Genomic DNA, 21,558 nt, shown 5'->3' on the forward strand with positions numbered 1-21,558 from the left:
GGTGAGAGGACCATTCAGTTGCCTGACAACAGCAGGGAGGAAACTATCCCTGAATCTGGAAGTTTGTATTTAAACTTCTGTGCATCTTGCCTGAAACTGAAACTGACGGGAGAGGGGAGAGGAGAGAGTTTTGATTACGAGAAAGAGGCTGTCCTTCATAACCGGTTTAAAAATTAATTGTGAAGTAATAAAATTGTTGCTACAAAAAGTGTGGATCCTGCAGGAAAATAAAATGTTGTTGATCATACAGCCTATCAAATGTGACCAAGCCATTTGTAAAGTTGAGTAATCTTATCTGGCAGGTTCAATAACAAAGACAACAATCTTGGTGGTGAGTTTAACAGTGTGTCTTTGGAGATGGTGAAAGAACTGGCAAGGAGGGGAAGAAACTAGCAAGAGATACAATGCAAGTTAAATAGTAATCTTGTTGATGTGTAGTTTAGTTTAGAGACACAGTATGTAAACGGGCCCTTCAGCATATGCCGACCATTGATCATTCATTCACACTAGTTCTATGCTCTCCCACTTTCTTATCTACTCCCTGCATTAGTCATAGTTTGAGTTTAGTTTATGTATCACATGTACCGAGGTACAGCGAAAAGCTGTTGATGCAGCAGGGAAACAGGCCCTTCTGCCCAACTTGCCCATGCCGACCAAGATGCCCCATTTATGATAGTCCCACCTGCCTGCCTGCCTTTGACCCTTATCCCTCTGAACCTTTCCTATCTGTACCTGCCCAAATGTCTTTGAAATGTTGTGATAGTACCTGCCTCAACTACGTCTGGTGGCTCGTTCCATATATCCACAACCTTCTGTTGTCCCTCAGGTTCCTAGTAAATCTTTTCCCTCTCATCTTAAACCCATGTCCTCTGGTTCTTGATTCCTCTATGGATAAAAGGCTGTGCAATGACTCTATCTATTCCACTCATTATCTTTCACATCTCTAGAAGATCACCCCTCAGCCTCTTGTGCACCAGGGAATAATGGCCTGGCCTGCCCAACCTGTCCCTAAAACTCCGATCCTCAAGTCCTGGCAACATCCTTCCCTGCACTCTTTCCAGCCTAATGACATCTTTCCTATTGCATGGTGACCAAAACTGAACACAATGCTCCAAATGCAGCCTCACCAACATCTTGTACAATTGTAACATAACGTCTCAACTTCTATATTCAATACCTTATCTATCTATGATGCTACTTTTGTTAATCCTGGCTAAAACCGAGTAAGGACTCATGTATTGCTTGGCCATTTTGGTCAAGTCTGGTGTGCTCTGCAGAAATAAGACACGTTTCTAAATGGTGCCAGTAAGTCTCGGGCCCTGATCAGTGTTGCATATTCAATTGACTGATGGATGGGATTTCTGCAGAGGACATCCAAGGAAATGTAAAATGCATGAGGTTAATTGGATCAATGCAAACTAAGTGTACATATTGTAAATAATGTTATTAGACAGTTACCCTGCTGTGTGTTGATTGGTTAAAGTGTTAAGCCCCTTGCCGGTTTGTTTGGATTTCAGGGTAAATGTTGCATTATTCAAGTTCTGTTAGCTTCTTCTGGAAGCTTCTCCTGCAACAATGTAAGGGGAATTCTGTTATTGGTCTGTGTAACTGTCAATAATGTATTGTTGTAATTTGTTATGTTTGATTAGATTGTAAACAGACCACCCCTCTGTAGTTCGGCCCCTCAAGGTTCGGGGACCTATAAAAGGCAGCCCCCACGAGGCCCTTTGTCGATCTTCTGGAAGAGCGCTTGGGACTGCGTGACCTTTTGGAGTGTGTCTGCTTGCACGAGGCTGAAGGGCTTGGCCAGGCAGATACAAGGATCGAACCCGCGGTTGTTTAGGTATCGTATAGGGGAATTTGTTGTTCTATCCAAAAATAAAGTTCAGTTGTTACAGTGCTTGAATTAGTGTTTTATTGACTGAACTAGACTGGGGGAAGCTTAGAAGAGCTTATTTACACTTTCAGGAAACTATGTAGCTGCACTCCTAGATCCCTCTTCTCTACAACGCTCCCTAAGCACATGCCATTCTCTGTGAAGGTCCTGCCCTGGTTTAACTTCCAAAAATACAACGCTTCACTCTTGTCTGCAATAAACTCAGTAATTCTTCAGCCCACTTGGCCAACTGATAAAGGTATAAAGTAACATATAAAGTATAAAGTATTGTCATTCATACTTGTTAGTTTGAATGAAATACCTTGCAGTCATAACAGAGAATAAAATAACAGAACACACAATGACCACAGTTTAACATCCACCACAGTGAGTCTACCAGGCACCTCCTCACTGTGATGGAAGGCCTTGTCTCTTCCTTCCTTGTTCTCCCTCTGCGTTGAGGCGATCCAGACTTTCGATGTTGGGCCCCCCGCCGGGTGATGATAAGTCCCACGGCCGAATCCGAGCCCTGCCACCCTCCAGTCCAGCGGACGAAGCTGTTGTTGCGGGAGCTCCGGAGAATTGGTCACCAACCTGGGACCTGCGATCTCCCGACGTTGTCGTCCACTGGGCCCTCGGCCGAAGCCTCCGAGGCTCCGAAGTCGGGCCACCACCGCAGTGCCAGCACAACCCGAAGTCGGCCAGCTTCGCGATGGTGAGTCCTGGCTCTGCCTCCGGAGCCTCGAGATCAGTTCTAGTTGGAGGCTACCAGTTCCGCGATTAGGCCTCAGCGCAGACGGAGACGGAGACGGCGATATGACAAAGAAAAGGTCGCATCCCCCCGAGGAAAAAGACTAAAACAGGTTTCCCCTGTCCCCCACACATACACAACTAAAAATAAACTAAAACATACGTACAACAAGTAAAAAAAAAAAAAAAAAAAAAAAAAGACGGACTGACTGTAGGCGAGATGCAGCTGATTGGGCAGCGCTGCCACTTCCGGAGCTGCCGTAATTTTTGATAACTATTCAATCTCCTATCATCTGCAAACTTATGATCATGCTTTGTACATTCTCATCCAAAGCACTATAAACCACAAACTGTAGTGGGTCCAGCACCGATTCCTGAGGCACACCACTAGTCACAGGCCTCCAGTCTGAAAAACAACCTTCCAGCATCACCCTCTCCTTCCTTCCATGAAAGTAATTCTCTATTCAGTCAGCTAGCTCTCCCTGGATTCCATGTGATCCCATTGTCCATAGCATCCTATCACGGAGAGAACCTTATCAAATGCCTTGAAGTCCATTTAGACGTTTATGTCTTTGCCCTCATCAACCTTTTTGGTTAATCCTTAAAAAAAAACGCAGGTTCGTAAGATACAATCTCCCAAGTGCAAAACCACTCTAACGATTCCTAATCAGCCTGTCTATCCTAATGCATATACATCTTATTCCTCAGAATCTTCACCAGTAACTTGCCTACAACAGGCTCACTGGTCTATAGTTCCCAGGCTTTTCCTTGCAGCCCTTTTAAAGTAGAGGCACATTTGCTACTCTCCAGTCTTGCGGCACCTCCCCATGTCTAACGATTCATATATCTCAGCTAGAGCTCCTGCAATTTCCTCTCTAGCTTCACTCAATGTTCTCGGATACATCTAATCAGGCCCAGGAGATTAACCTACCATCATACACCTTAGGACATCCAATGACCATAATACTGACTGACCTCAAGTCATTTTCAATAACTCTCCCAAGATCCCAGTTCTCATGTCTTACTCCGTGGTAAAAAATGGAGAAATACTCATTGCAGCCCTGTCCACCTTCTGCAGCTCCTCACAGAGATGACCACTTTGGTTTCTGAGAGACCCTATTCTCTCTCTAGTTATCTCATTTTCCTTATTGTACTTATGAATTCTCTATGGATTTCCCTCAATTTTATCTGCCAGAGCCCTATCCTCCTTTTTGACCTCCTGATTTACTTCTTAATCCTTGCTTAATCCTTGCTGCCTATACCTGTCCCACACCTCCTTTATCTTGACCAGAGCCTCAATTTCTCGTCATCAAAGCTTCCTTATTCCCCCCAGGCCTTGGCCTTCACTTGAAGTCCTGTTATCATTTTTTAAAGTTTCCCACTTTCCAGATGTTCCTTTGACCGCAAACAACCTATTCAAATTAACTTCAGCAAGTTCCTGCCTAATACCATCAATGTTGGTCTTGCCCCGACAGAGAATTTTAACTTGTGAGCCACCCTGTCTTTATTCATTCATAAGACACAATAAGCTGGAGTAACTCAGCGGGACTGGCAACATCGCTGGAGAGAAGGAATGGGTGATGTTTCGGGTCGAGACCCTTCTTCAGCATCCATAACTACTAAAGCTAATGTAGTAGTCACTGGTCTCAAAATGCTTGCCCACAGATACTTCCATTACTTGCCCTTCCCAATGCCCTAAGAGTAGATCAAGCTTTGCCCCCTCCATTGGATGGTCTTCTACAACTTGCCTGAGGAAACTTTCCTGAACAGATTTGACAAATCGCACGCCGTTTAAGCTCTTGGCAGCCTGACAGTCCCAGTCTATATTGGGAAAGTTAAAATCCCCTACTATGACAACATTATTAGTCTTGCAGCTGCCTATAATCTCCTGGCATCTTCCAATTTCCGTTCAGTAATTGGGGGCCTATAATACACTCCCAACAAGGTGATTGTCCCCTTTTTGTGTGTCAGCTTCACTCATACAGCCTCACTAGATGAACCATTAGCACTGTTATCTTGGACTGCAACCGTGACATTCTCTTTAATCAATAAAGCACCACTCACTTCTCTTTTACCCGCACCATTACCTCTTATTTAGAACCTGTACCCTGGAGCATTAAGGTGCCAGCCCAGTCTCTCTCTTAGCGTAGTTTCCGTAGGGGTTATAACATCACAGTCGCACATAACTATCCATGCCAGGTTTAGATGCCTTACCCGTCAGGCCCCTCACATTAAAATAAATGCAATTCAATCCAACAGTCATTCCTTGCTCCCTGCCATGCTCCTGGGCTTATATTCAGTGGGATTTAGATGAGAGGAAATCTCATAGAAACATAAAATTCTTAAGGGATTGATCAGGCTAGATGCAGGAAAAATGGTCCCGATGTTGGGGGAGTCCAGAACCAGGTCTCACAGTGTAAGTATAAGGGATAGGCCATTTAGGACTGAGATGAGGAAAAACATTTTCAACCAGGGAGCTGTGAATCTGTGGAATTCTCTGCCACAGAAGGCAGTGGAGGCCAATTCACTGGATGTTTTCAAGAGAAAGTTAGATATAGCTCATAGGGATAACGGAATCAAGGGATATAGGGAGAAAGCAGGAATGGGGTACCAATTTTGGATGATGAGGCATGATCATATTGAATGGCGGTGCTGGCTCATAGAGCCGAATGGCCTACTCCTGCACCCATTTTCTATGGTTCCTGCCTATCCTGTCCACTGAATCACCTTCAATCACCTTCTATGCTGACTTTCAGCCTCTCACCCCCCATCATCCCCCCCCACCAATCTAGTATAAACATTAAGCCATTTAGAACGGAGACGAGGAAACACATTTTCTCACAGAGAGTGGTGAGTCTGTGGAATTCTCTGCCTCAGAAGGTGGTGGAGGCAGATTCGCTGGATGCTTTCAAGAGAGAGCTAGATAGGGCTCTTAAAAATAATGGAGTCATAGAAACATAGAAACATAGAAATTAGGTGCAGGAGTAGGCCATTCGGCCCTTCGAGCCTGCACCGCCATTCAATATGATCATGGCTGATCATCCAACTCAGTATCCCGTACCTGCCTTCTCTCCATACCCTCTGATCCCCTTAGCCACAAGGGCCACAATGGAGTCAGGGGATATGGGGAGAAGGCAGGAACGGGTTACTGATTGGGGATGATCAGCCATGATCACATTGAATGGCGGTGCTGGCTCGAAGGGCCGAATGGCCTACTCCTGCACCTATTGTCTATTGTCAGTGCTCTGTGTAAAGATTTCCAAGAATTATATGCAATGATGAAGGAATAGTAGTATACTTCCAAAGCAAAAGAGGATTGCACTCCCATTGCCCTTCAGGGTAATGGAGCTCAAGGCTTGGAAGGGTACATCATGTCAGGCTTGGCAATTAACAGCAGTGCATTTTGTAGACGGTATGCACTACAAGCCACTGTGAACCAGTGGTACAAGGATTGAATGTTCAGTCTAGCAGAAAGGCTGGCAAATAAACAAGCCCAGATGCTCTGAATAGTGCTGTATCTATTGACCGTGATTAGAGCTATAATCCTCTCGCCAATTGGAAAGTATTCCATCATGCTTCCGTCTCGTTCCACTTCGGTGTCAGGCAGTAACCATCTACATCCAGGAAACTGAAGATAAAGACACAATAAGCTGGAGTAACTCGGCAGGACAGGCAGCGTCTCTGGATAGAAGGAACGGGTGACGTTTCAGGTCGAGACCCTTCTTCAGGCCTGAGTTACTCCAGCTTTTTGTGTCTATCTTCGGTATAAACCTGCATCTGCACTACCTTCAAACACTCCATTCAGGAAACAAAGGTTTAACTACCATTACTCAGTGTTCAACGGCACCATAAACACAGTCATCTACCATTACCATCCTGTCCCCTTCTATCCCCACCCCTCTTGATCTGCTCCCTTAATCTCCTTCTGCCTCCTTCTTCCCCACAATTTCCGCTAACCTACCTTCATGTCCAGAAGTCCCCACAAATTCCTTGCTTCCTGCATCATCATTCTCTTCCTCCCTCCACCTCAGCAAACCACCACCTTCTGCTACCCACCAAATCCACACCTGCCACACTTAAGCAGTCACCAACATCAGCCCACACCTGAATGTGAAGGTCACGATCTACTCGCATCTGGCAAAGGATGTCTATTGCTCTCTGAGGAATTCCAAATGGAATCGAACGATGGGATACTTCCTGATAATCTTTGACAGACAAAAATGCTGGAGAAATTCAGCGGGTGAGGCAGCATCTAGGGAGTGAAGGAATAGGCGACGTTTCGGGTCGAGACCCTTCTTCAGACTGGTGGGTCCCCTTTTAAAGTTAATATGATGTCTGTACCAAGGTCAAAAGCAAATAGTACTTCCGATAAAGTTACTGCCTCAGTTCTGACACGGGTGCACTCCTCACCTCTGCCACTGTTGAGTTTGCATTCTCCTTGACCTCATGCATTTCTTCCAGGTTTTCTCCCACCGATATGCAGGTTGGCAAGTTTATTGGGCACTGCAAATTGCCCCTAATGTGTAGGTGAGTAGCAGAAAGTTGGAGGAGTTGCTGCAAATGAGAGGGGATAAAATATAACTGCAGGATTAATGTAACTAGGTGCCTGATTTTTGTCACTAACTCTTGGGGCCAAAAGGTTTGCTTCTGTGTTGCACAACACTAATACTTCTGCAAAGAATTCCATGACATCTCGGGGCTGGAATGATTAATCAATAGTTGCAACTAAAATCTCTTATGGGAGGGAATGACTCCAACCTAAGAGGGTGAGAGCTCTATTTCCGAGGCTGGTTTACGCTGTCAAATGCTGCATTGATGTCAAGGAGTCATTCTCATCGTGCATCAGTAGCCATGTGGTCCCGGTGAAATTAAATCTATGTATCAGTGGGAACAAATTATGGATTTGTGACAGCACTGTTGACAACCCCTTTACTGACGATTGAGAGTAGACGGACATTGAGTTAATTAAGAAAGGATTTGTCCTTCTATTAGTGAACATACCGGGACAATTATCCAATGTCAGGTAGTGTCAGTGTTGTAACTGTTCTGAAACGGCTTGATTGGAGAAGCTGTCCTGACATCTCTTCCTCCAGCTTTTGCACTATCCAGTGTTCTCAGCTATTTCTTAGTAACACAAAAGGGAATCAAATTGGTTCTAGATTGGTATCTGCGATGGCAGAGCCCTCAGAGGGAAGCAGAGACTGAATGCTGATGACTTAGGAGCAAACAAATATTCCACTAATGAAACTTCCTTTCCTTACCAAGGAATTCATTGAATTTAGAACAAAACAGCACAGAGACAGGCCCTTCGATCCATAATGTCTGTGTCCAACACGGTGCCAGACTTAATCAGCCCACCTACATTTTTGTTCAAGTTATTTATGTTCATCACAAACGAGGTTCCAGCAGTAATCCTTGCAGAACGCCATTGGTTACAGAATGTGTAGGAAAGAACTGCAGATGTTGGTTTATACCGAAGATACACAAAATGCTGGAGTAACAGTGGGTCAGGCAGCATCTCTAGAGACAAACAAAAAGGTGGGGTTTTGGATCAGAACCCTTCTTCAGACCGTCGGTCACAGATTTCAATTGTAACATACTTGTATCCTCCGCTTTCTCCAACCAAGCCAATTTTGAACCCAATCTATCAAGACTCCATGGATCTAATGTGGCTCCAACTTCTGATCCACCTACCATGTCAAAAGCTTTAAAATACATGTATGCACCATCCCTGCCCCTGCCAATCATCTTTGTCGTCATCCCAAAAAACTCAATTTGGAAGACGACCTCCCTTGCACAAAATCATGCTACTCCCTCGCCCCGCAAAAAAAATCTAAAGTGTTGCCAGATGCAACTTGATCCCATCCCCAAGAATCCTCTCCAATAATTTCCCTTCCACTGACATAAAGCTCAACAGCCTGTAATTTTTCTCAGTGTATCTCCACTGCCCTTCCTAAACAGAACAACATTAACTATTCTACGGTAGACAAAAACGCTGGAGAAACTCAGCGGGTGAGGCAGCATCTATGGAGCGAAGGAGTTCATTTAATAATAATAATAAATTTTATTTATGGGCGCCTTTCAAGAGTCTCAAGGACACCTTACAAATATTTAGCAGGTAGAGGAAAAACATGTAAGGGGAATGAAATAAATGTAGAGACATGACTAGTACACAAAGTAAAGACAGAATTCAATTCAAAACACAATACGAGGCAATTAATGCACAGATGAAAAGGGAGGGGGACGTGGGGCTAAGGATAGGCAGAGGTGAAGCGATGGGTCTTGAGGTGTGACTGGAAGATGGTGAGGGACACGGAATTGCGGATCAGTTGGGGGAGGGAGTTCCAGAGCCTGGGAGCTGCCCTGGAGAAGGCTCTGTCCCCAAAACTGCGGAGGTTGGACTTGTGGATGGAGAGGAGACCGGCTGATGTGGATCTGAGGGACCGTGAGGGTTGGTAGGGGGAGAGGAGGTCAGTGAGATATGGGGGGGCCAGATGGTGGAGGGCTTTGTAGGTGAGGATCAGGATTTTTTAGGTGATCCGGTGGGAGATGGGAAGCCAGTGAAGTTGTTTGAGGACTGGAGTGATGTGATGCCAGGATTTGGTGTGGGTGATGAGTTGGGCGGCTGCGTTCTGGACCAGTTGGAGTCGGTTGATGTAGGTGGAGCTGATGCCAAGCAGAAGTGAGTTGCAATAGTCCAGTCGGGAGATGAAGGCATGGATGAGTCTTTCAGCAGCGGGAGGTGTGAGAGAGGGTCTGAGTTTGGCGATGTTGCGGAGATGAAAGAAGGAGGTTTTAATGACATGGCGGATGTGAGGCTCAAGGGAGAGGGTGGAATCAAAGATCACGCCAAGGTTGCGGGCCTGGGGAGACAGTGGTGCCGTTGATGGTGAGAGTGGGGTTATTGATTTTGCTGAGAGTGGCTTTGGAGCCTATGAGGAGGAATTCTGTCTTATCGCTGTTGAGTTTGAGGAAGTTATGTTGCATCCAGGTTTTTATAGCTGACAAACAGGAGTTGATATGGGAGAGGGGGGGGGGGGTTGTGGGGGGGATTTGGTGCCGAGGTAGATCTGGGTGTCATCGGCGTAACAGTGGAAGTCCAGGTTGAAGTAGCGGAGTATCTGACCAAGGGGGAGGATGTAGATGATGAAGAGGAGGGGGCCGTGTACGGAGCCTTGGGGAACGCCTTGAGTGACTGTAGCAGAGGTGTGGTTGTGGAGAGAGATGAAGTGGGATCTGTTGGAAAGGTAGGAACGGAGCCAGCTGAGTGCAGAGCCTTCAAGATCTCAAGATTTAAGATCTCAGCCATTTCCTCCAGCTTAATTCACAAGAAATTATTGTAATGTTTAATTTGTTCCAATGATCTATGAAGAATCATTTAGGCAAAAAAAAAAAAAAAAAAAGCATGGCACTATGTCATTCAGTCTTTGTATTTACAGAATTGTTTGCTCTACATCCTGAGTACATCCTGTGGAGCAGAAGGATCCAGGAGTACAAGTGCATGGTTCCCCGAAAGAGGTGTCGCTGGTAGAAAGGGTGGCAAAGGTGGTTTTTGGCATGCTGACCTTCAGCTGTCAGGGAACCAAGTAAAGAGTCAATGGATGCTGGAATCTTGAATAAAATCCTGCACTGTGTTTTAATTGAGTGAAGCTGGGATGTTATGTCACAGTTGTGCAAGATGTTGGCGAGGCCACACTTGGTGTCTGGTGCTCAGTTTTGGTCACCCTACTGTAAGAAAGGTTAAACTGTAAAGAGAGCAGAGAAAATTACAAGAATGTTGCCAGGGCTTGACAGCCTATGCATAGAGAGAGGTTGGGCAAGCTAGGTCTGTTTCATGGAGCACAAGAGACTGAGTGATGATTTCACAGAAGTAAATGAAATCATGAGGAATAGGTAGGGTGAATGCACAGAGTCTTTTTCCTAGGGTAAGGGAATTGATAACCAGATGGCACATAGAAACATAGAAAATAGGTGCAGGAGGAGGCCATTCTGCCCTTCGAGCCAGCACCGCCATTCATTGTGATCATGGCTGATCGTCCCCAATCAATAACTCGTGCCTGCCTTCTCCCCAGTTTTAAGGTGAGAGGGGAAGATTTAATAGGAATTTGAGGGGCACCATTTTCCACACAGACAGTTGGAACAAGCTGCCAGAGGAAGTAGTTGAGGCAGGTACTATAACAACATTTGGACAGGTTCATGGATATGAAAGGTTTAGAGGGATGTGGGCTAAATGGAGGCAAATGGGACTAGCCTAGATGGGGGATCTTGGTTGCATGGATGAGTTGGGCTGAAAGGCCCACTTTCCTGCTGAACAAATAATTTCATAACTATGAATTTGTGACTATCACAATGTGTTGTCATCAAAATCTAAATATTTGTAGATCCAGGTGCAGATGGAGATCAACCTTTGTTAAGAACATGCCTACAGTGAAAATAAATGCCACTACTAATTTACACACCTATGCACACAACAGAATCTGCACAAATGGCATCCACATTCATAAGTTCACAAGTTTTAGTAGAATTAGGCCATTCGACCCATCAAGTCAACTCTGCCATTCAATCATGGCTGATCTCTTTGTCTCAACCCCAATTTCCTATATTCGCCCCATAACCCCTGACACCCGTACTGACTGGACCTCCACAGCCTTCAGTGGCAATGAATTCCAGATTCACCATCTGCTGACTAAAATTCCAACTGATGCAGAATTTCCTCTACTTCCAGTTAAGATAGACTCCACATCCTCGGCCCCATTCAGAAATAACTCATCATTCATACTTCTGTCTCCGAATAATACACTTCCCAATTGTCAACGCAGAGAAGAGATAGTAATAAGTATCTCAAGGTTAGTATGGCCACAAAGTGGAACAGTCAAAATAAATTGGAAACCATCACAACCAATGAATCTCCAGATATAAAACAGTAGTGCTTTAAAGATTTTAGCGATTTCAAAAATCAACTTGTCAGCTGCTGATAGCACTCTGTATCAATGTTATAGAAGGATACCTTTAACACCTAGGCTTACTTGACATCAGCAAAGAATGAAAATTGCATTGTAACTTTCTGTCACTGGAATAGACAACTGTGGTTTTTAACTGCTGTAAAAATTGACAATAAACTGCATTTCTATACACTTTTTGCTCAGTACCTCTACCTTATTTTTTTTTTTTAGGTATAGCAGAATACATAACTCAACTAATTACTGTGCAATCAATGTTGACAGCAGGGCTGTAGTTTAGGAGCCTGCACCAGATGATGTGCAATGCAAATGAATAAGATTTAAAAACACCAAAGTATGCATAATAATAATAATAAGTAAATAAAGTACACAACAGTCTGCGATGAAATCGATTTTAATGGAAAAGTCTTTATTTTGCTGAGAACATTTAGCCAGCAGTTTTACCAAAGCTTTAAAATTATGCTGTCCTTTCAAGTGGTCAGAAACAAAATGCTTAGAAATATGTCACTTGAAACTGAAATTTGTTAAGGTTTTCAATATTACAATTACAATGCATCTTTAAAATTAACAAGCTCAACACTATTTGCCAAGATTAACAAGACTTGCTTTGTTTTTTCTCCCGCCCCCCTCAAAAAGGGGGCATAACATTTCTCCTAGCTTCCTGCCATTTTACATGTTGCAACTTTATGATACTGCTCAGCTCATTTACTGAAGTGGCAGAAAAAAATAGCAATGGCTGCATTGTGCAGAGAGCAACGATTCAGTGTGCAACTTTAAAATTTTGAAAACAAAAAAAAGCACAACACAAAAAGTCCAGAATAAAAATGATAGGTATTAAACATGAGAACGATGCTCAGAATAACTTTGTTCAAAATTATCAGACTCAAACAAAATGCAAAGAAGCAAGGAATAATCAAGATAGTTTCTTTTTCTACAAGTTACCATTTATTTAGATGGGTTTTTTTTTGCTAGCTGTCACAACACACGGAGAAGTCTGAGTGCCTATTTCAACTGTCACTACTTTCTTCAAATTCTTTCTTGCTGTTGGTTTCTTGCCTTAAAACAAAAAGACATCACACTTTAATAAGTAAAAACACGTCTAGAGGAATGTGGCTTTACAATTATAAAGAGCACCAGCTTTGTAAAATATAGTTTATACTTTATTCGTACGAGACATCGACCACTCCTAAAACAGTCGGAATCTGAGCACACGAGGTTAACTGAAATGTGCAAGCAAGCAGACACAAAGTACTGCAGATGCTGGTTTACAATAAGTCAAAGTGCTGGGGTAACTCAGCGGGTCACGCAGTATCTCTGGAGGACAAGGATTGGCGACATTTTGGATTGGGACCGTTCTTCAGACTGAAGGGTCCCGACACCAAATGTCTAGCAGGCAGTTCAACTTAAAGGTGCGCTCTTGTAGTCTTTCACTTGATTTTGATATGAAAGTATTTTCCTGACTATATCTTACCTTTTGGTGTTCTCTTTAGCCTTTTTCCACCCTTTAACTCTGAATCCGAGTCCTTCCCCTCAGGTTCATCATTTGGCTTTGAACAACGTCGTTTCTTTAAAGAAAAGGGGAAAGCACTGATGGAATCAATTGTATTCGAGAATATTTTGATCGTCATCCTTAAAATCAACCACGCAAGATTTAAATGGATAGGTCAAACAACTTTCAGGATTAGTTAATGTACAAACCTGGATTTTAAAAGTATTGAGTAGATAACACAAGTTTTGGATGGTGCAGAAAGATGAAATGGTATAAATTTGTTAAAAATTCCAAGTGCAAAATTTCCACAGCACACTGATTTGACAGTTCAACTCAACAACCCATGAAGGAGCGTACCACAGCAAATTTCCCCCCGAAAATATTAAGTGATAAAGAGGTGCCATAATAGGTGGATTAGAACAGGATTTATCCTTGCCTTACACTAACAAAGATATGGAGGATACCACTATTTAATCTAAGTTTTGAAGAGTGCTTTTTTGAATGCTGATTTTTAGAATTATTCCAGAACTATTCAAAGTAACAACAAAATGGAGGCGACAAGAGAAATGATGCAGGGCAAGTGGCTGAAGTTTCAGTGGGAAAACATTTTGGGACCAGTGACCACAATTCTATAGCTTTAAATAGTTACGGGAAAAGATAGTACTGGCCCACGTTAAAGGTTAATTTTGATGGCACAAGAAAGGAACAATAGGCCAACTGATTAGGGATAGTCAGCACAATAACAGAAGCACAATAGCAGAAGAGTTAGTGCCTCAATGAACTTTCATCTGAACTTATCAAAATGTAATTTTAAACATTTTCATTTTGGCCTTTATCTAAATTGAGTAAATGCACTAGTTCTCATTTTACATTTTGTTTCCTATTTTAAAGTCAACTCTAAATTGTAAATAAAAATATTATAATGTGATTAAGGCATTTGGCCCAGGAAAGCCAACATAAAAAATGTCAGGCCTTTCTGGCCTTTGTGCTCCTGGGACACAGGTTTGGCTTGGTTCCCCTGAGTGCAAGATAGTCAACGCGGCTGTATGTGGGAAATAGTTTCTTGCTAATTTGATTGTTTGAAAAGATGACAAGAGTATTGACAAGGACATGGCAGAAGACATTGCCTGCATCGACTTTAGCAATATACGTTTGATGAGGTCCTGCATGGTAGGATGGTCCAGTTGTTAGTGCCCTCCATAATGTTTGGGACAAAGACCCATCACTTATTTATTTGCCTCTGTACTCCACACTTTGAGATTTGTAATAGAAAATAAATCACAAGTGCACGTTGTCAGATTTTAATAAAGGTCATTTTTATACATTTTGGTTTCACCATGTAGAAATTACAGCAGTGTTTATACATAGTCCCCCCCCCCATTTCAGGGGGCCATAATGTTTGGGACACAGCAATGTCATGTAAATGAAAGTAGTCATGTTCAGTATTTTGTTGCATATCCTTTGCATGCAATGACTGCTTGAAGTCTGCGATTCATGGACATCACCAGTTACTGGGTGTCTTCTCAGGTGATGCTCTGCCAGGCCTGTATTGCAGCCATCTTTAGCTTATGCTTGTTTTGGGGGCTAGTCCCCTTCAATTTGCTCTTCAGCATATAAAAGGCATGCTCAATTGTGTTCAGATCAGGTGACTGACTTGGCCATCAAGAATTGACCATTTTTTAGTTTTGGAAAAACTCCTTTGTTGCTTTAGCAGTATGTTTAGGATCAATGTCTCGCTGTAGAATGAACCGCTGGCCAATGAGTTTTGAGGCATTTGTTTGAACTTGAGCAGATAGGATGTGTATATACACTTCAGAATTCATTATGCTACTACCATCAGCAGTTGTATCATCAACGAAGATAAGTGAGCCAGTACCTTCAGCAGCCATACATGCCCAGGACATAACACCCCCACCACCGTGTTTCACAGATGAGGTGGTATGCTTTGGATCTAGCAGTTCCTGCTCTCCTCCTGCTCTAGCCATCACTCTGGTTTGCATCTTGCAGTGTAGCCTCTGTATTTCTGTTCATGAAGTCTTCTACGGACAGTGATCATTGACAAATCCACACCCAACTCTTGAAGTGTTTCTGATTCGTCGGACAGGATGGTTTTGGGGGGGGGGGGGGGGTCCTTTATTAAAGAGAGAATTATTCTGTCGTCAGCTGTGGAGGTCTTCCTTGGCCTGCCAGTCCCTTTGCGATTAGTAAGCTCACCAGTGCTCTCTTTAAAAATACCCTTTAATAAAATCTGACAATGTGCACTTTAACCACATGCGATTTTTTTAATGACAAATCTCAAATTGTGGAGTACAGAAGCAAATAAATAAATGATGGGTCTTTGTCCCAAACATTATGGAGGGCACTGTATATCACATTGGTTCAAGTATGAGCTAGCCAACTGGATAGAGAATTGGATAGGATTCCAAGGTTGGTAATGTAGGTTGTTGTTCAGATTGGAGGCCTGTAAACAGCAGGATGCTGCAGGGATTGGTGTTGGGTCCGTTGTTTGTCATCTATTTAACGATTTGGATTACATTGTTCGGGTGCTCAATAAGTTTGCGAATGACAGCAATATTGAAATAGTTAATTTTATACCAACAAAGAAAGCCATCTAAGATTACAACAGGATCTGGATTAACTGGGGAAGTGAGCCAAGGATTGGCAGATTAACTCGGACTAGTGCTAAATTTTGCCAAGTTAAACCAGGGGAGAATTTACAAAGTGAATGAATGGCAGGATCCTGCAGAATGTCTCAGAAAGAAACATCTGAGCCCCATGCATATTGTTCCCTGAAAGTGACACACAGGTAGACAAGGTGAAGGCAGTGTTTGGCACGTTTGCTTTCACTGGAAAGGGCACGAAGCACCAGAGTTAGGACTTAACAACATAGCTGTACAAAATGTCAATGGAACCACACCTGGCAAAAGGCGCAGTTCTGGCCGCCACATTAGAGGTAGGATGTGATTAAGCTAAAAAGGATGCGGAAAACAAAAAATAATACGAATGTTGCCGTGACCAGGATTGAGTTATAAGGAGACTAGATGGGCCCCGAGCATGTTTTGTCAGGGGAGGAGGAGGCCGAGGGCTGACAATAGAGGTTTGTACAGTCACGAGGGGCATAGACTAGGTAGATAGTCAGTCTTTTTCAAAGGGTAGGGGGCTTAGCTTTAAGTGAGCAGGGAAAGATTTAAAGGAGACCCAAGAGGCAGGTTTTCCGTGTCGAGGGTTGTGGATACATTGAATGAGCTAGCAGAGGTTCAGAGATAGGAAGAGGTTTTGAGAGACATGGGCCAAATGTATGAAAATGGGACCAGCTCAGGAAGGCACCTTGGTTGGTACAGACAAATTGGGACTGTGGGCATGCTTCCATGTTGCATATTTCTAATTGCACGATTTAGTTGGAAAGGTTGGAGCATTTAGTCTCACTGGCCTTACTCGTTCCTATCTACTTGGATGTCATGAGCTCATTTTCAACACCTAAGTGGGAACATATTAACTCAACCACATGCCCACTCAGAAGCAGCAGGCTTGGCCAATCTTCATTGGCTATGCTTCATTAACATACCACATGCTGACTTTCCAACCATATAGCTGACAAGGACAGGAAGAGCAACGATGTTAAAAAATTGTCAGCAAGAAAGTGTCACCAGGCATTCAGGGGAACCAAGCCAGACCTGTGCCCCAGGAGCACAAAGGCAAGCAAGGCCCAACATTTTTTATGTTGGCTTTCCTGAGCCAACTGCCTCAATCACATTTTTATTTAAAATAATATTCTGATTTAAAATTTAGAGTTGACTTTTAAAATATAAAACCAAATGCAAAATGAAGATGTGCATTTACTCAATTAAGATAAAGGCAGAAATGAAAATTTTTAAAATTACATTTTGATGAGAGTTTGTGTGAAAGGTCATTGAGGCACTAACTCTTCTGCTCTCCATGTGTTATTCTGCTGAGCATTTCAAGAATTTTCTGTTTTGAAGTACCTAATATCCATATATTTAAAACATTAGGGCCAGGGAGTTTACTATATAGTAATCAAGGCTTTGTCCATCATTTCAAAAACTCTCAGCCCTTATATAACAGTACATGGCATTTTCAGGGTATTTTACAGCAAGACTGATTTGTAATTACCACACGCATTTCATCAATTGAACTAATTATTTTTTTCTTTCAGTGGAAAAGACTGTTCAACAGTGAACACCAACAGCAATGCCGGCATCATCAAAATCTGGGTCATAAAGTTGCACCAGTTTAAGAGCTTTAGACGCATACCATAGCCTCCTAAGATGAACGACTATAAGAAAAAAAATCCTCACAGTAATATGATTTAATTGCAATCAGCTACATTATGGCTTTTTATTAAATGCTTGTCAACTTAAAACAAATGTCTGCCTGCGGTGACAGTTTTGATGAATTTTGATATACCAGCAAAAGAAATTGCAGTGAAAAGAGTAAAAAGAAAACAAAATGAATATGCCATTAGAAAATCTAAAAATTCTTAGCACCAAAATGCATAAACAGCAGGAATGAACTGAATATTTATGATTGGGAAAACTAAACCAAAAATGCTGGAAACCAGGAAGAAAAACAAAAAATGGAAACACTCAGGTCAGGTAACACATGTGAAAAGGGAAACAATGAGAACTTTTCTGACCAATTAGATAGATAGATAGATAGATAGATAGATAGATAGATAGATAGATAGAATTTATTGCCACACAACCAGGGTCGGTGGAAATTTGGGTTGTCAGCAGCAGTACAATAATAAAGAACACACAATAAAACTGCAACACAAACATCCACCACAGCATTCATCACTGTGGTGGAAGGCACAAACATTTGGCCAGTCCTCCTCAATTATCCTTGGTCAGAACTGAAAAAGAGAAAATAATTTAGATTTAAATTGCAGAGAGGGTGGATAGGACAAAGCCAGGCTTGTGCAAGGAACATTCCAGAACACCAACCTCAACTATGAATTATGAGACTGACTTTAGTTTCACAAAATACATTAGGGGGGGGGGGGAGTTTGCATTAGTATTGGGGTAATTCATTTATTGGATTTTTATTATGTACTATTCATGTGTATTATGTTTGCAGGCCTGTTATGTTACTGCAAGAATTTCATTGTTCCGTTGCCAGTACATATGACAAATAAACACTTGACTATTGGATAAGATGCACATTAGATCACCGTTGATGAAAGAGAATCTGAACATATCAACAACAGAGTGAAAACACAAAGGAACGTACAGATTGCAAGATGCAGAACTGTAATTCAGGCCCAATTGTGCTAATGAAGGCAGTAAAACTGAGCCAATATTACAAGTATTGGTATTGACTTATTATACGTTTATTATTAAAAAGGACAGAGTGCTGGAATTACTCAGCAGGTAGTCTCTGGAGAACATTGATAACTGACGTTTCAGGTTGGGACCTTTCGTTGGATCTCCAGACCCTCCTTCAAACCAAAACATGACCTATCTATATTCTACCAGGGATGCTGCGTGACCCACTGAGTTACTCCAGCAACATATATGTTTGTTTGTCAACCAGCATCTGCAGTTCATTGTTTCTACATAGGTTTATTATTGTGTGTACTGAAATACAGTGAAAAACTTTGTTTTATGTGCTACGCATGCAAATTATGCCATACAAGTACATCAGGTGGTGCAAAAGAAAAAATACACAAAGTGCAGGTTATGATGGTGCAGCTACAGAGAAACTGCAAATTAAAGAAAAGAACAAAGATCACAATGAGGTAGATTAGAAGATTAGGAATTTATCCCTAGTATGAGAGGTTTGTTCAAGAGTCTGAATATAGCAGGGCACAGGAGCACCTCAGGGAATCACAAGGAATTGTCTCTGAGTAGCTGAAAGGGGAGGTGATGATGTTACTGGTGCTGGAATCTCCTTGAAGCAGTGGAAACTAAGGATAAAACACAGCCCAAAGCTCTAAACAGCAATAGGCACTTTCAAGAACTTGAATTGTCTACTTGTATTCTGATAAACAGATCTGATGAAAGAATACCAAATAAAGCCTTAATCCGTATGACCTGATGTCTCTTTCCAGTAAATTCTTGATTTTAGATTTATAAAACCAGTTACTTTGTTTTAGTAAGATCATGGACTCATTTTTGGTGTTTTGAGACAAAAAAACAAATTGGCTTCTGCATTTCCTTCTTCACAAGGGCAATTCGAAATATTCAACAGTTAGTTACACAGCATGGAAACAGGCCCTACAACCCAATTTATCAATGCCGACCAAGTTGTCATTCTGAGATTATCCCATTTGCCTGCATTTGGCCCGTAGCTCGCTGAACTCTTCAAAACCACATGTCTTTTAAATGTTGTAATTGTATCCACTTCTATAGCTTCCATTGGCAGCTCATTCCAGATCTAGACTATCCTCAGAGTGAAAAGGTCCCTCCTAATCTCTCGCCTCTCACCGTAAACTTGTCCCTCAAGTCTTAGAATCTTCTAATCTAGGGAGGGAAAATAAACCCCCAGGAACATTCACATTATCAATGACCTCATGATTTTGTGTACTTCAATAAAGTTGCCCCTCAGCTTTTTACATTCCAAATGAAAAACACCTCAGCCTATCCCTATCACTCAAGCCCACATGTCCAGCCAACCTTTCCTGGTTAATCTTTTCTGCACCCTTTCCCACCCAATACAAACCTTAAAACATCAAATCAACCAAGCCACTGCCTATTCTTGCCTTTTTTTCAACTCATTCAATGTCAATTTTTATGTAATGCACCTCTGTGAAACATTTCATGCTATTTTGTATATTTAATGGTACTACATTCAGAATAATCCAGCCTCAAGTATATCATAAAAATGTGATTTAATCACCACTGCTGGTAAACTAACATAATGAATGTCTCGGAGATACAGAATATAATTTATATAAAATCTAAATTCATACAGCTTTTATAATTTACTTCAAGCCAAAATGTTCAGCAATGAAGTCCAAGTAATCAACAAATATTTAGTAACTGCCTACAAGATAATAATTACAGCTCATTTTAAAAGATAAATACCATAGGAACCATAATATGCAAAATGCACATGTAAAGCTACGTCAATGCTTGTAGAAACAGCCCAGACTAGAGTTTAATTTGCTGACAAACCCTTATTATAAAATAATAAACATACGAATGTCAGGCACAAATATATGCACATTCGAAATGTTTCCACGAATAAAATATTCTTAGGCATTAGAATAATTGCACTATAGAAACAGATACAAGTACAAATCCACGACTTTAAACATATTTACTTTAACAGCTTTGGACAGCAGCCTAGATAAGCAGACAATAGAGGGGATAAAATTGAGATTTAAACTGCAGTTAGTGAAATCCTATGGCAGATCTTTGTTGAGCTAATTGTTTTGTCATAGCCAAATGGCAAGCTTAGTCAAGGAATCAATGCAGAACACCGTTGGTATTATCTGGCCCAAGACAAGGATACTGCTAATTTTCCTCCTTGTTTCAACCAATTTTTGAGATTTCTCAGTTCTCATTTGAAACCTTGGATACTCTTCAGGGCATGCTGTATATTTTATTTCATAATAACTCGGAACAATTTTTTGAAAATGATTAGCAACAATTGGCTTAGGGTCTAATCACCGCATTTATTTTTGCATGCTGATTGCTGCTTAATACCACCACGTTTCATTTCTAATGACGCAACACACTTTCCAAGTGCTCTGGGGAAAAATAAGATGTGCGGCCATTAGTGAAACCTGGCCTATCCCCCCCCCCCCCCCCCTTGAAGGCTTATGGCATTGCTTTGTACACAACCACCTTGGCCAATAGCTGCTAGATGTAATCAACAGGCCACAATGGCTCATCGCAGCAATGGCTTGTTTTACATTGAAAACGTAACAGCAGGTTGCTAAGAGTTTTCTTTTGGATGCACAGTAATAAATCAACAGCTACAATTCTCAGCTACCAATGAGTAGTGTGCATCTTTTTCCTTCATCATTACCATCTAAACCCTGCTGCGCTGAACAGATTGGTTTGATAATTACACACAATAACTGCAGTGGGCACATAACCCTCAGCTGGCACAGGGCAGATCCTAAGCGGCAAGTTCCATATGTAAACTACACTGATTAAGTGCATGAGATACACCCTCCCCTGCCTGTCTGCAGCTCTGATGAGTAGCATTCAAGTGCTGACATTATCATATGTCTAAATCATGAGGTAGCAGGTCAGAGTTATAAAAATTTCAAAGCACTATTTAATCGATCGCTCTGTTCTACTTCAGAACAATTACTGTCATAATCCAGTCCTGGATTCAAAACTACAATCTCAAGAGGTAAACCTTTAATCAGGATTTCACACCACTTTGAAGTCTCATTTTATCTTAATAGTTTTCTTCAGTTATGCTCCCTTCATTCTCCTGAAACCAGTGACACTGTTGTGAAGTGTCAACAGCTCTCTGCACCTCATCCAAATGGTCATCTATCAGTT

The 21,558-nt window shown here is 42.0% G+C and overlaps 1 protein-coding gene and 1 long non-coding RNA gene across 5 annotated transcripts in view; one reads left to right on the forward strand and one right to left on the reverse strand.

The window, feature by feature from the left end:
- Window positions 1–17,375, forward strand: part of LOC116977246 — a 52,297-nt gene extending 34,922 nt beyond the window's left edge. The window contains exon 3 of the long non-coding RNA XR_004413155.1: window positions 17,250–17,375. This is a non-coding gene — a long non-coding RNA (uncharacterized LOC116977246). The remainder of the gene's footprint in view (window positions 1–17,249) is intronic.
- Window positions 11,968–21,558, reverse strand: part of vrk1 (VRK serine/threonine kinase 1) — an 89,962-nt gene continuing 80,371 nt past the window's right edge. For 3 of the 4 annotated variants that reach the window (XM_033027693.1, XM_033027691.1, XM_033027694.1), the window contains exons 13-14: window positions 13,058–13,151; window positions 11,975–12,642 (exon numbers count right to left, since the gene is read on the reverse strand). In XM_033027693.1, coding sequence (XP_032883584.1) covers window positions 12,536–12,642; window positions 13,058–13,151 — 201 coding nt within the window. In that variant the 3' untranslated portion in view covers window positions 11,975–12,535. Of the gene's footprint in view, window positions 12,643–13,057; window positions 13,152–21,558 lie in introns of all 4 variants that reach the window. The other variant, XM_033027690.1, reaches the window with a different exon arrangement.

Source organism: Amblyraja radiata, chromosome 9, assembly GCF_010909765.2.
Source record: "Amblyraja radiata isolate CabotCenter1 chromosome 9, sAmbRad1.1.pri, whole genome shotgun sequence".
In the NCBI taxonomy this organism is placed as follows: Eukaryota; Metazoa; Chordata; class Chondrichthyes; order Rajiformes; family Rajidae; genus Amblyraja; species Amblyraja radiata.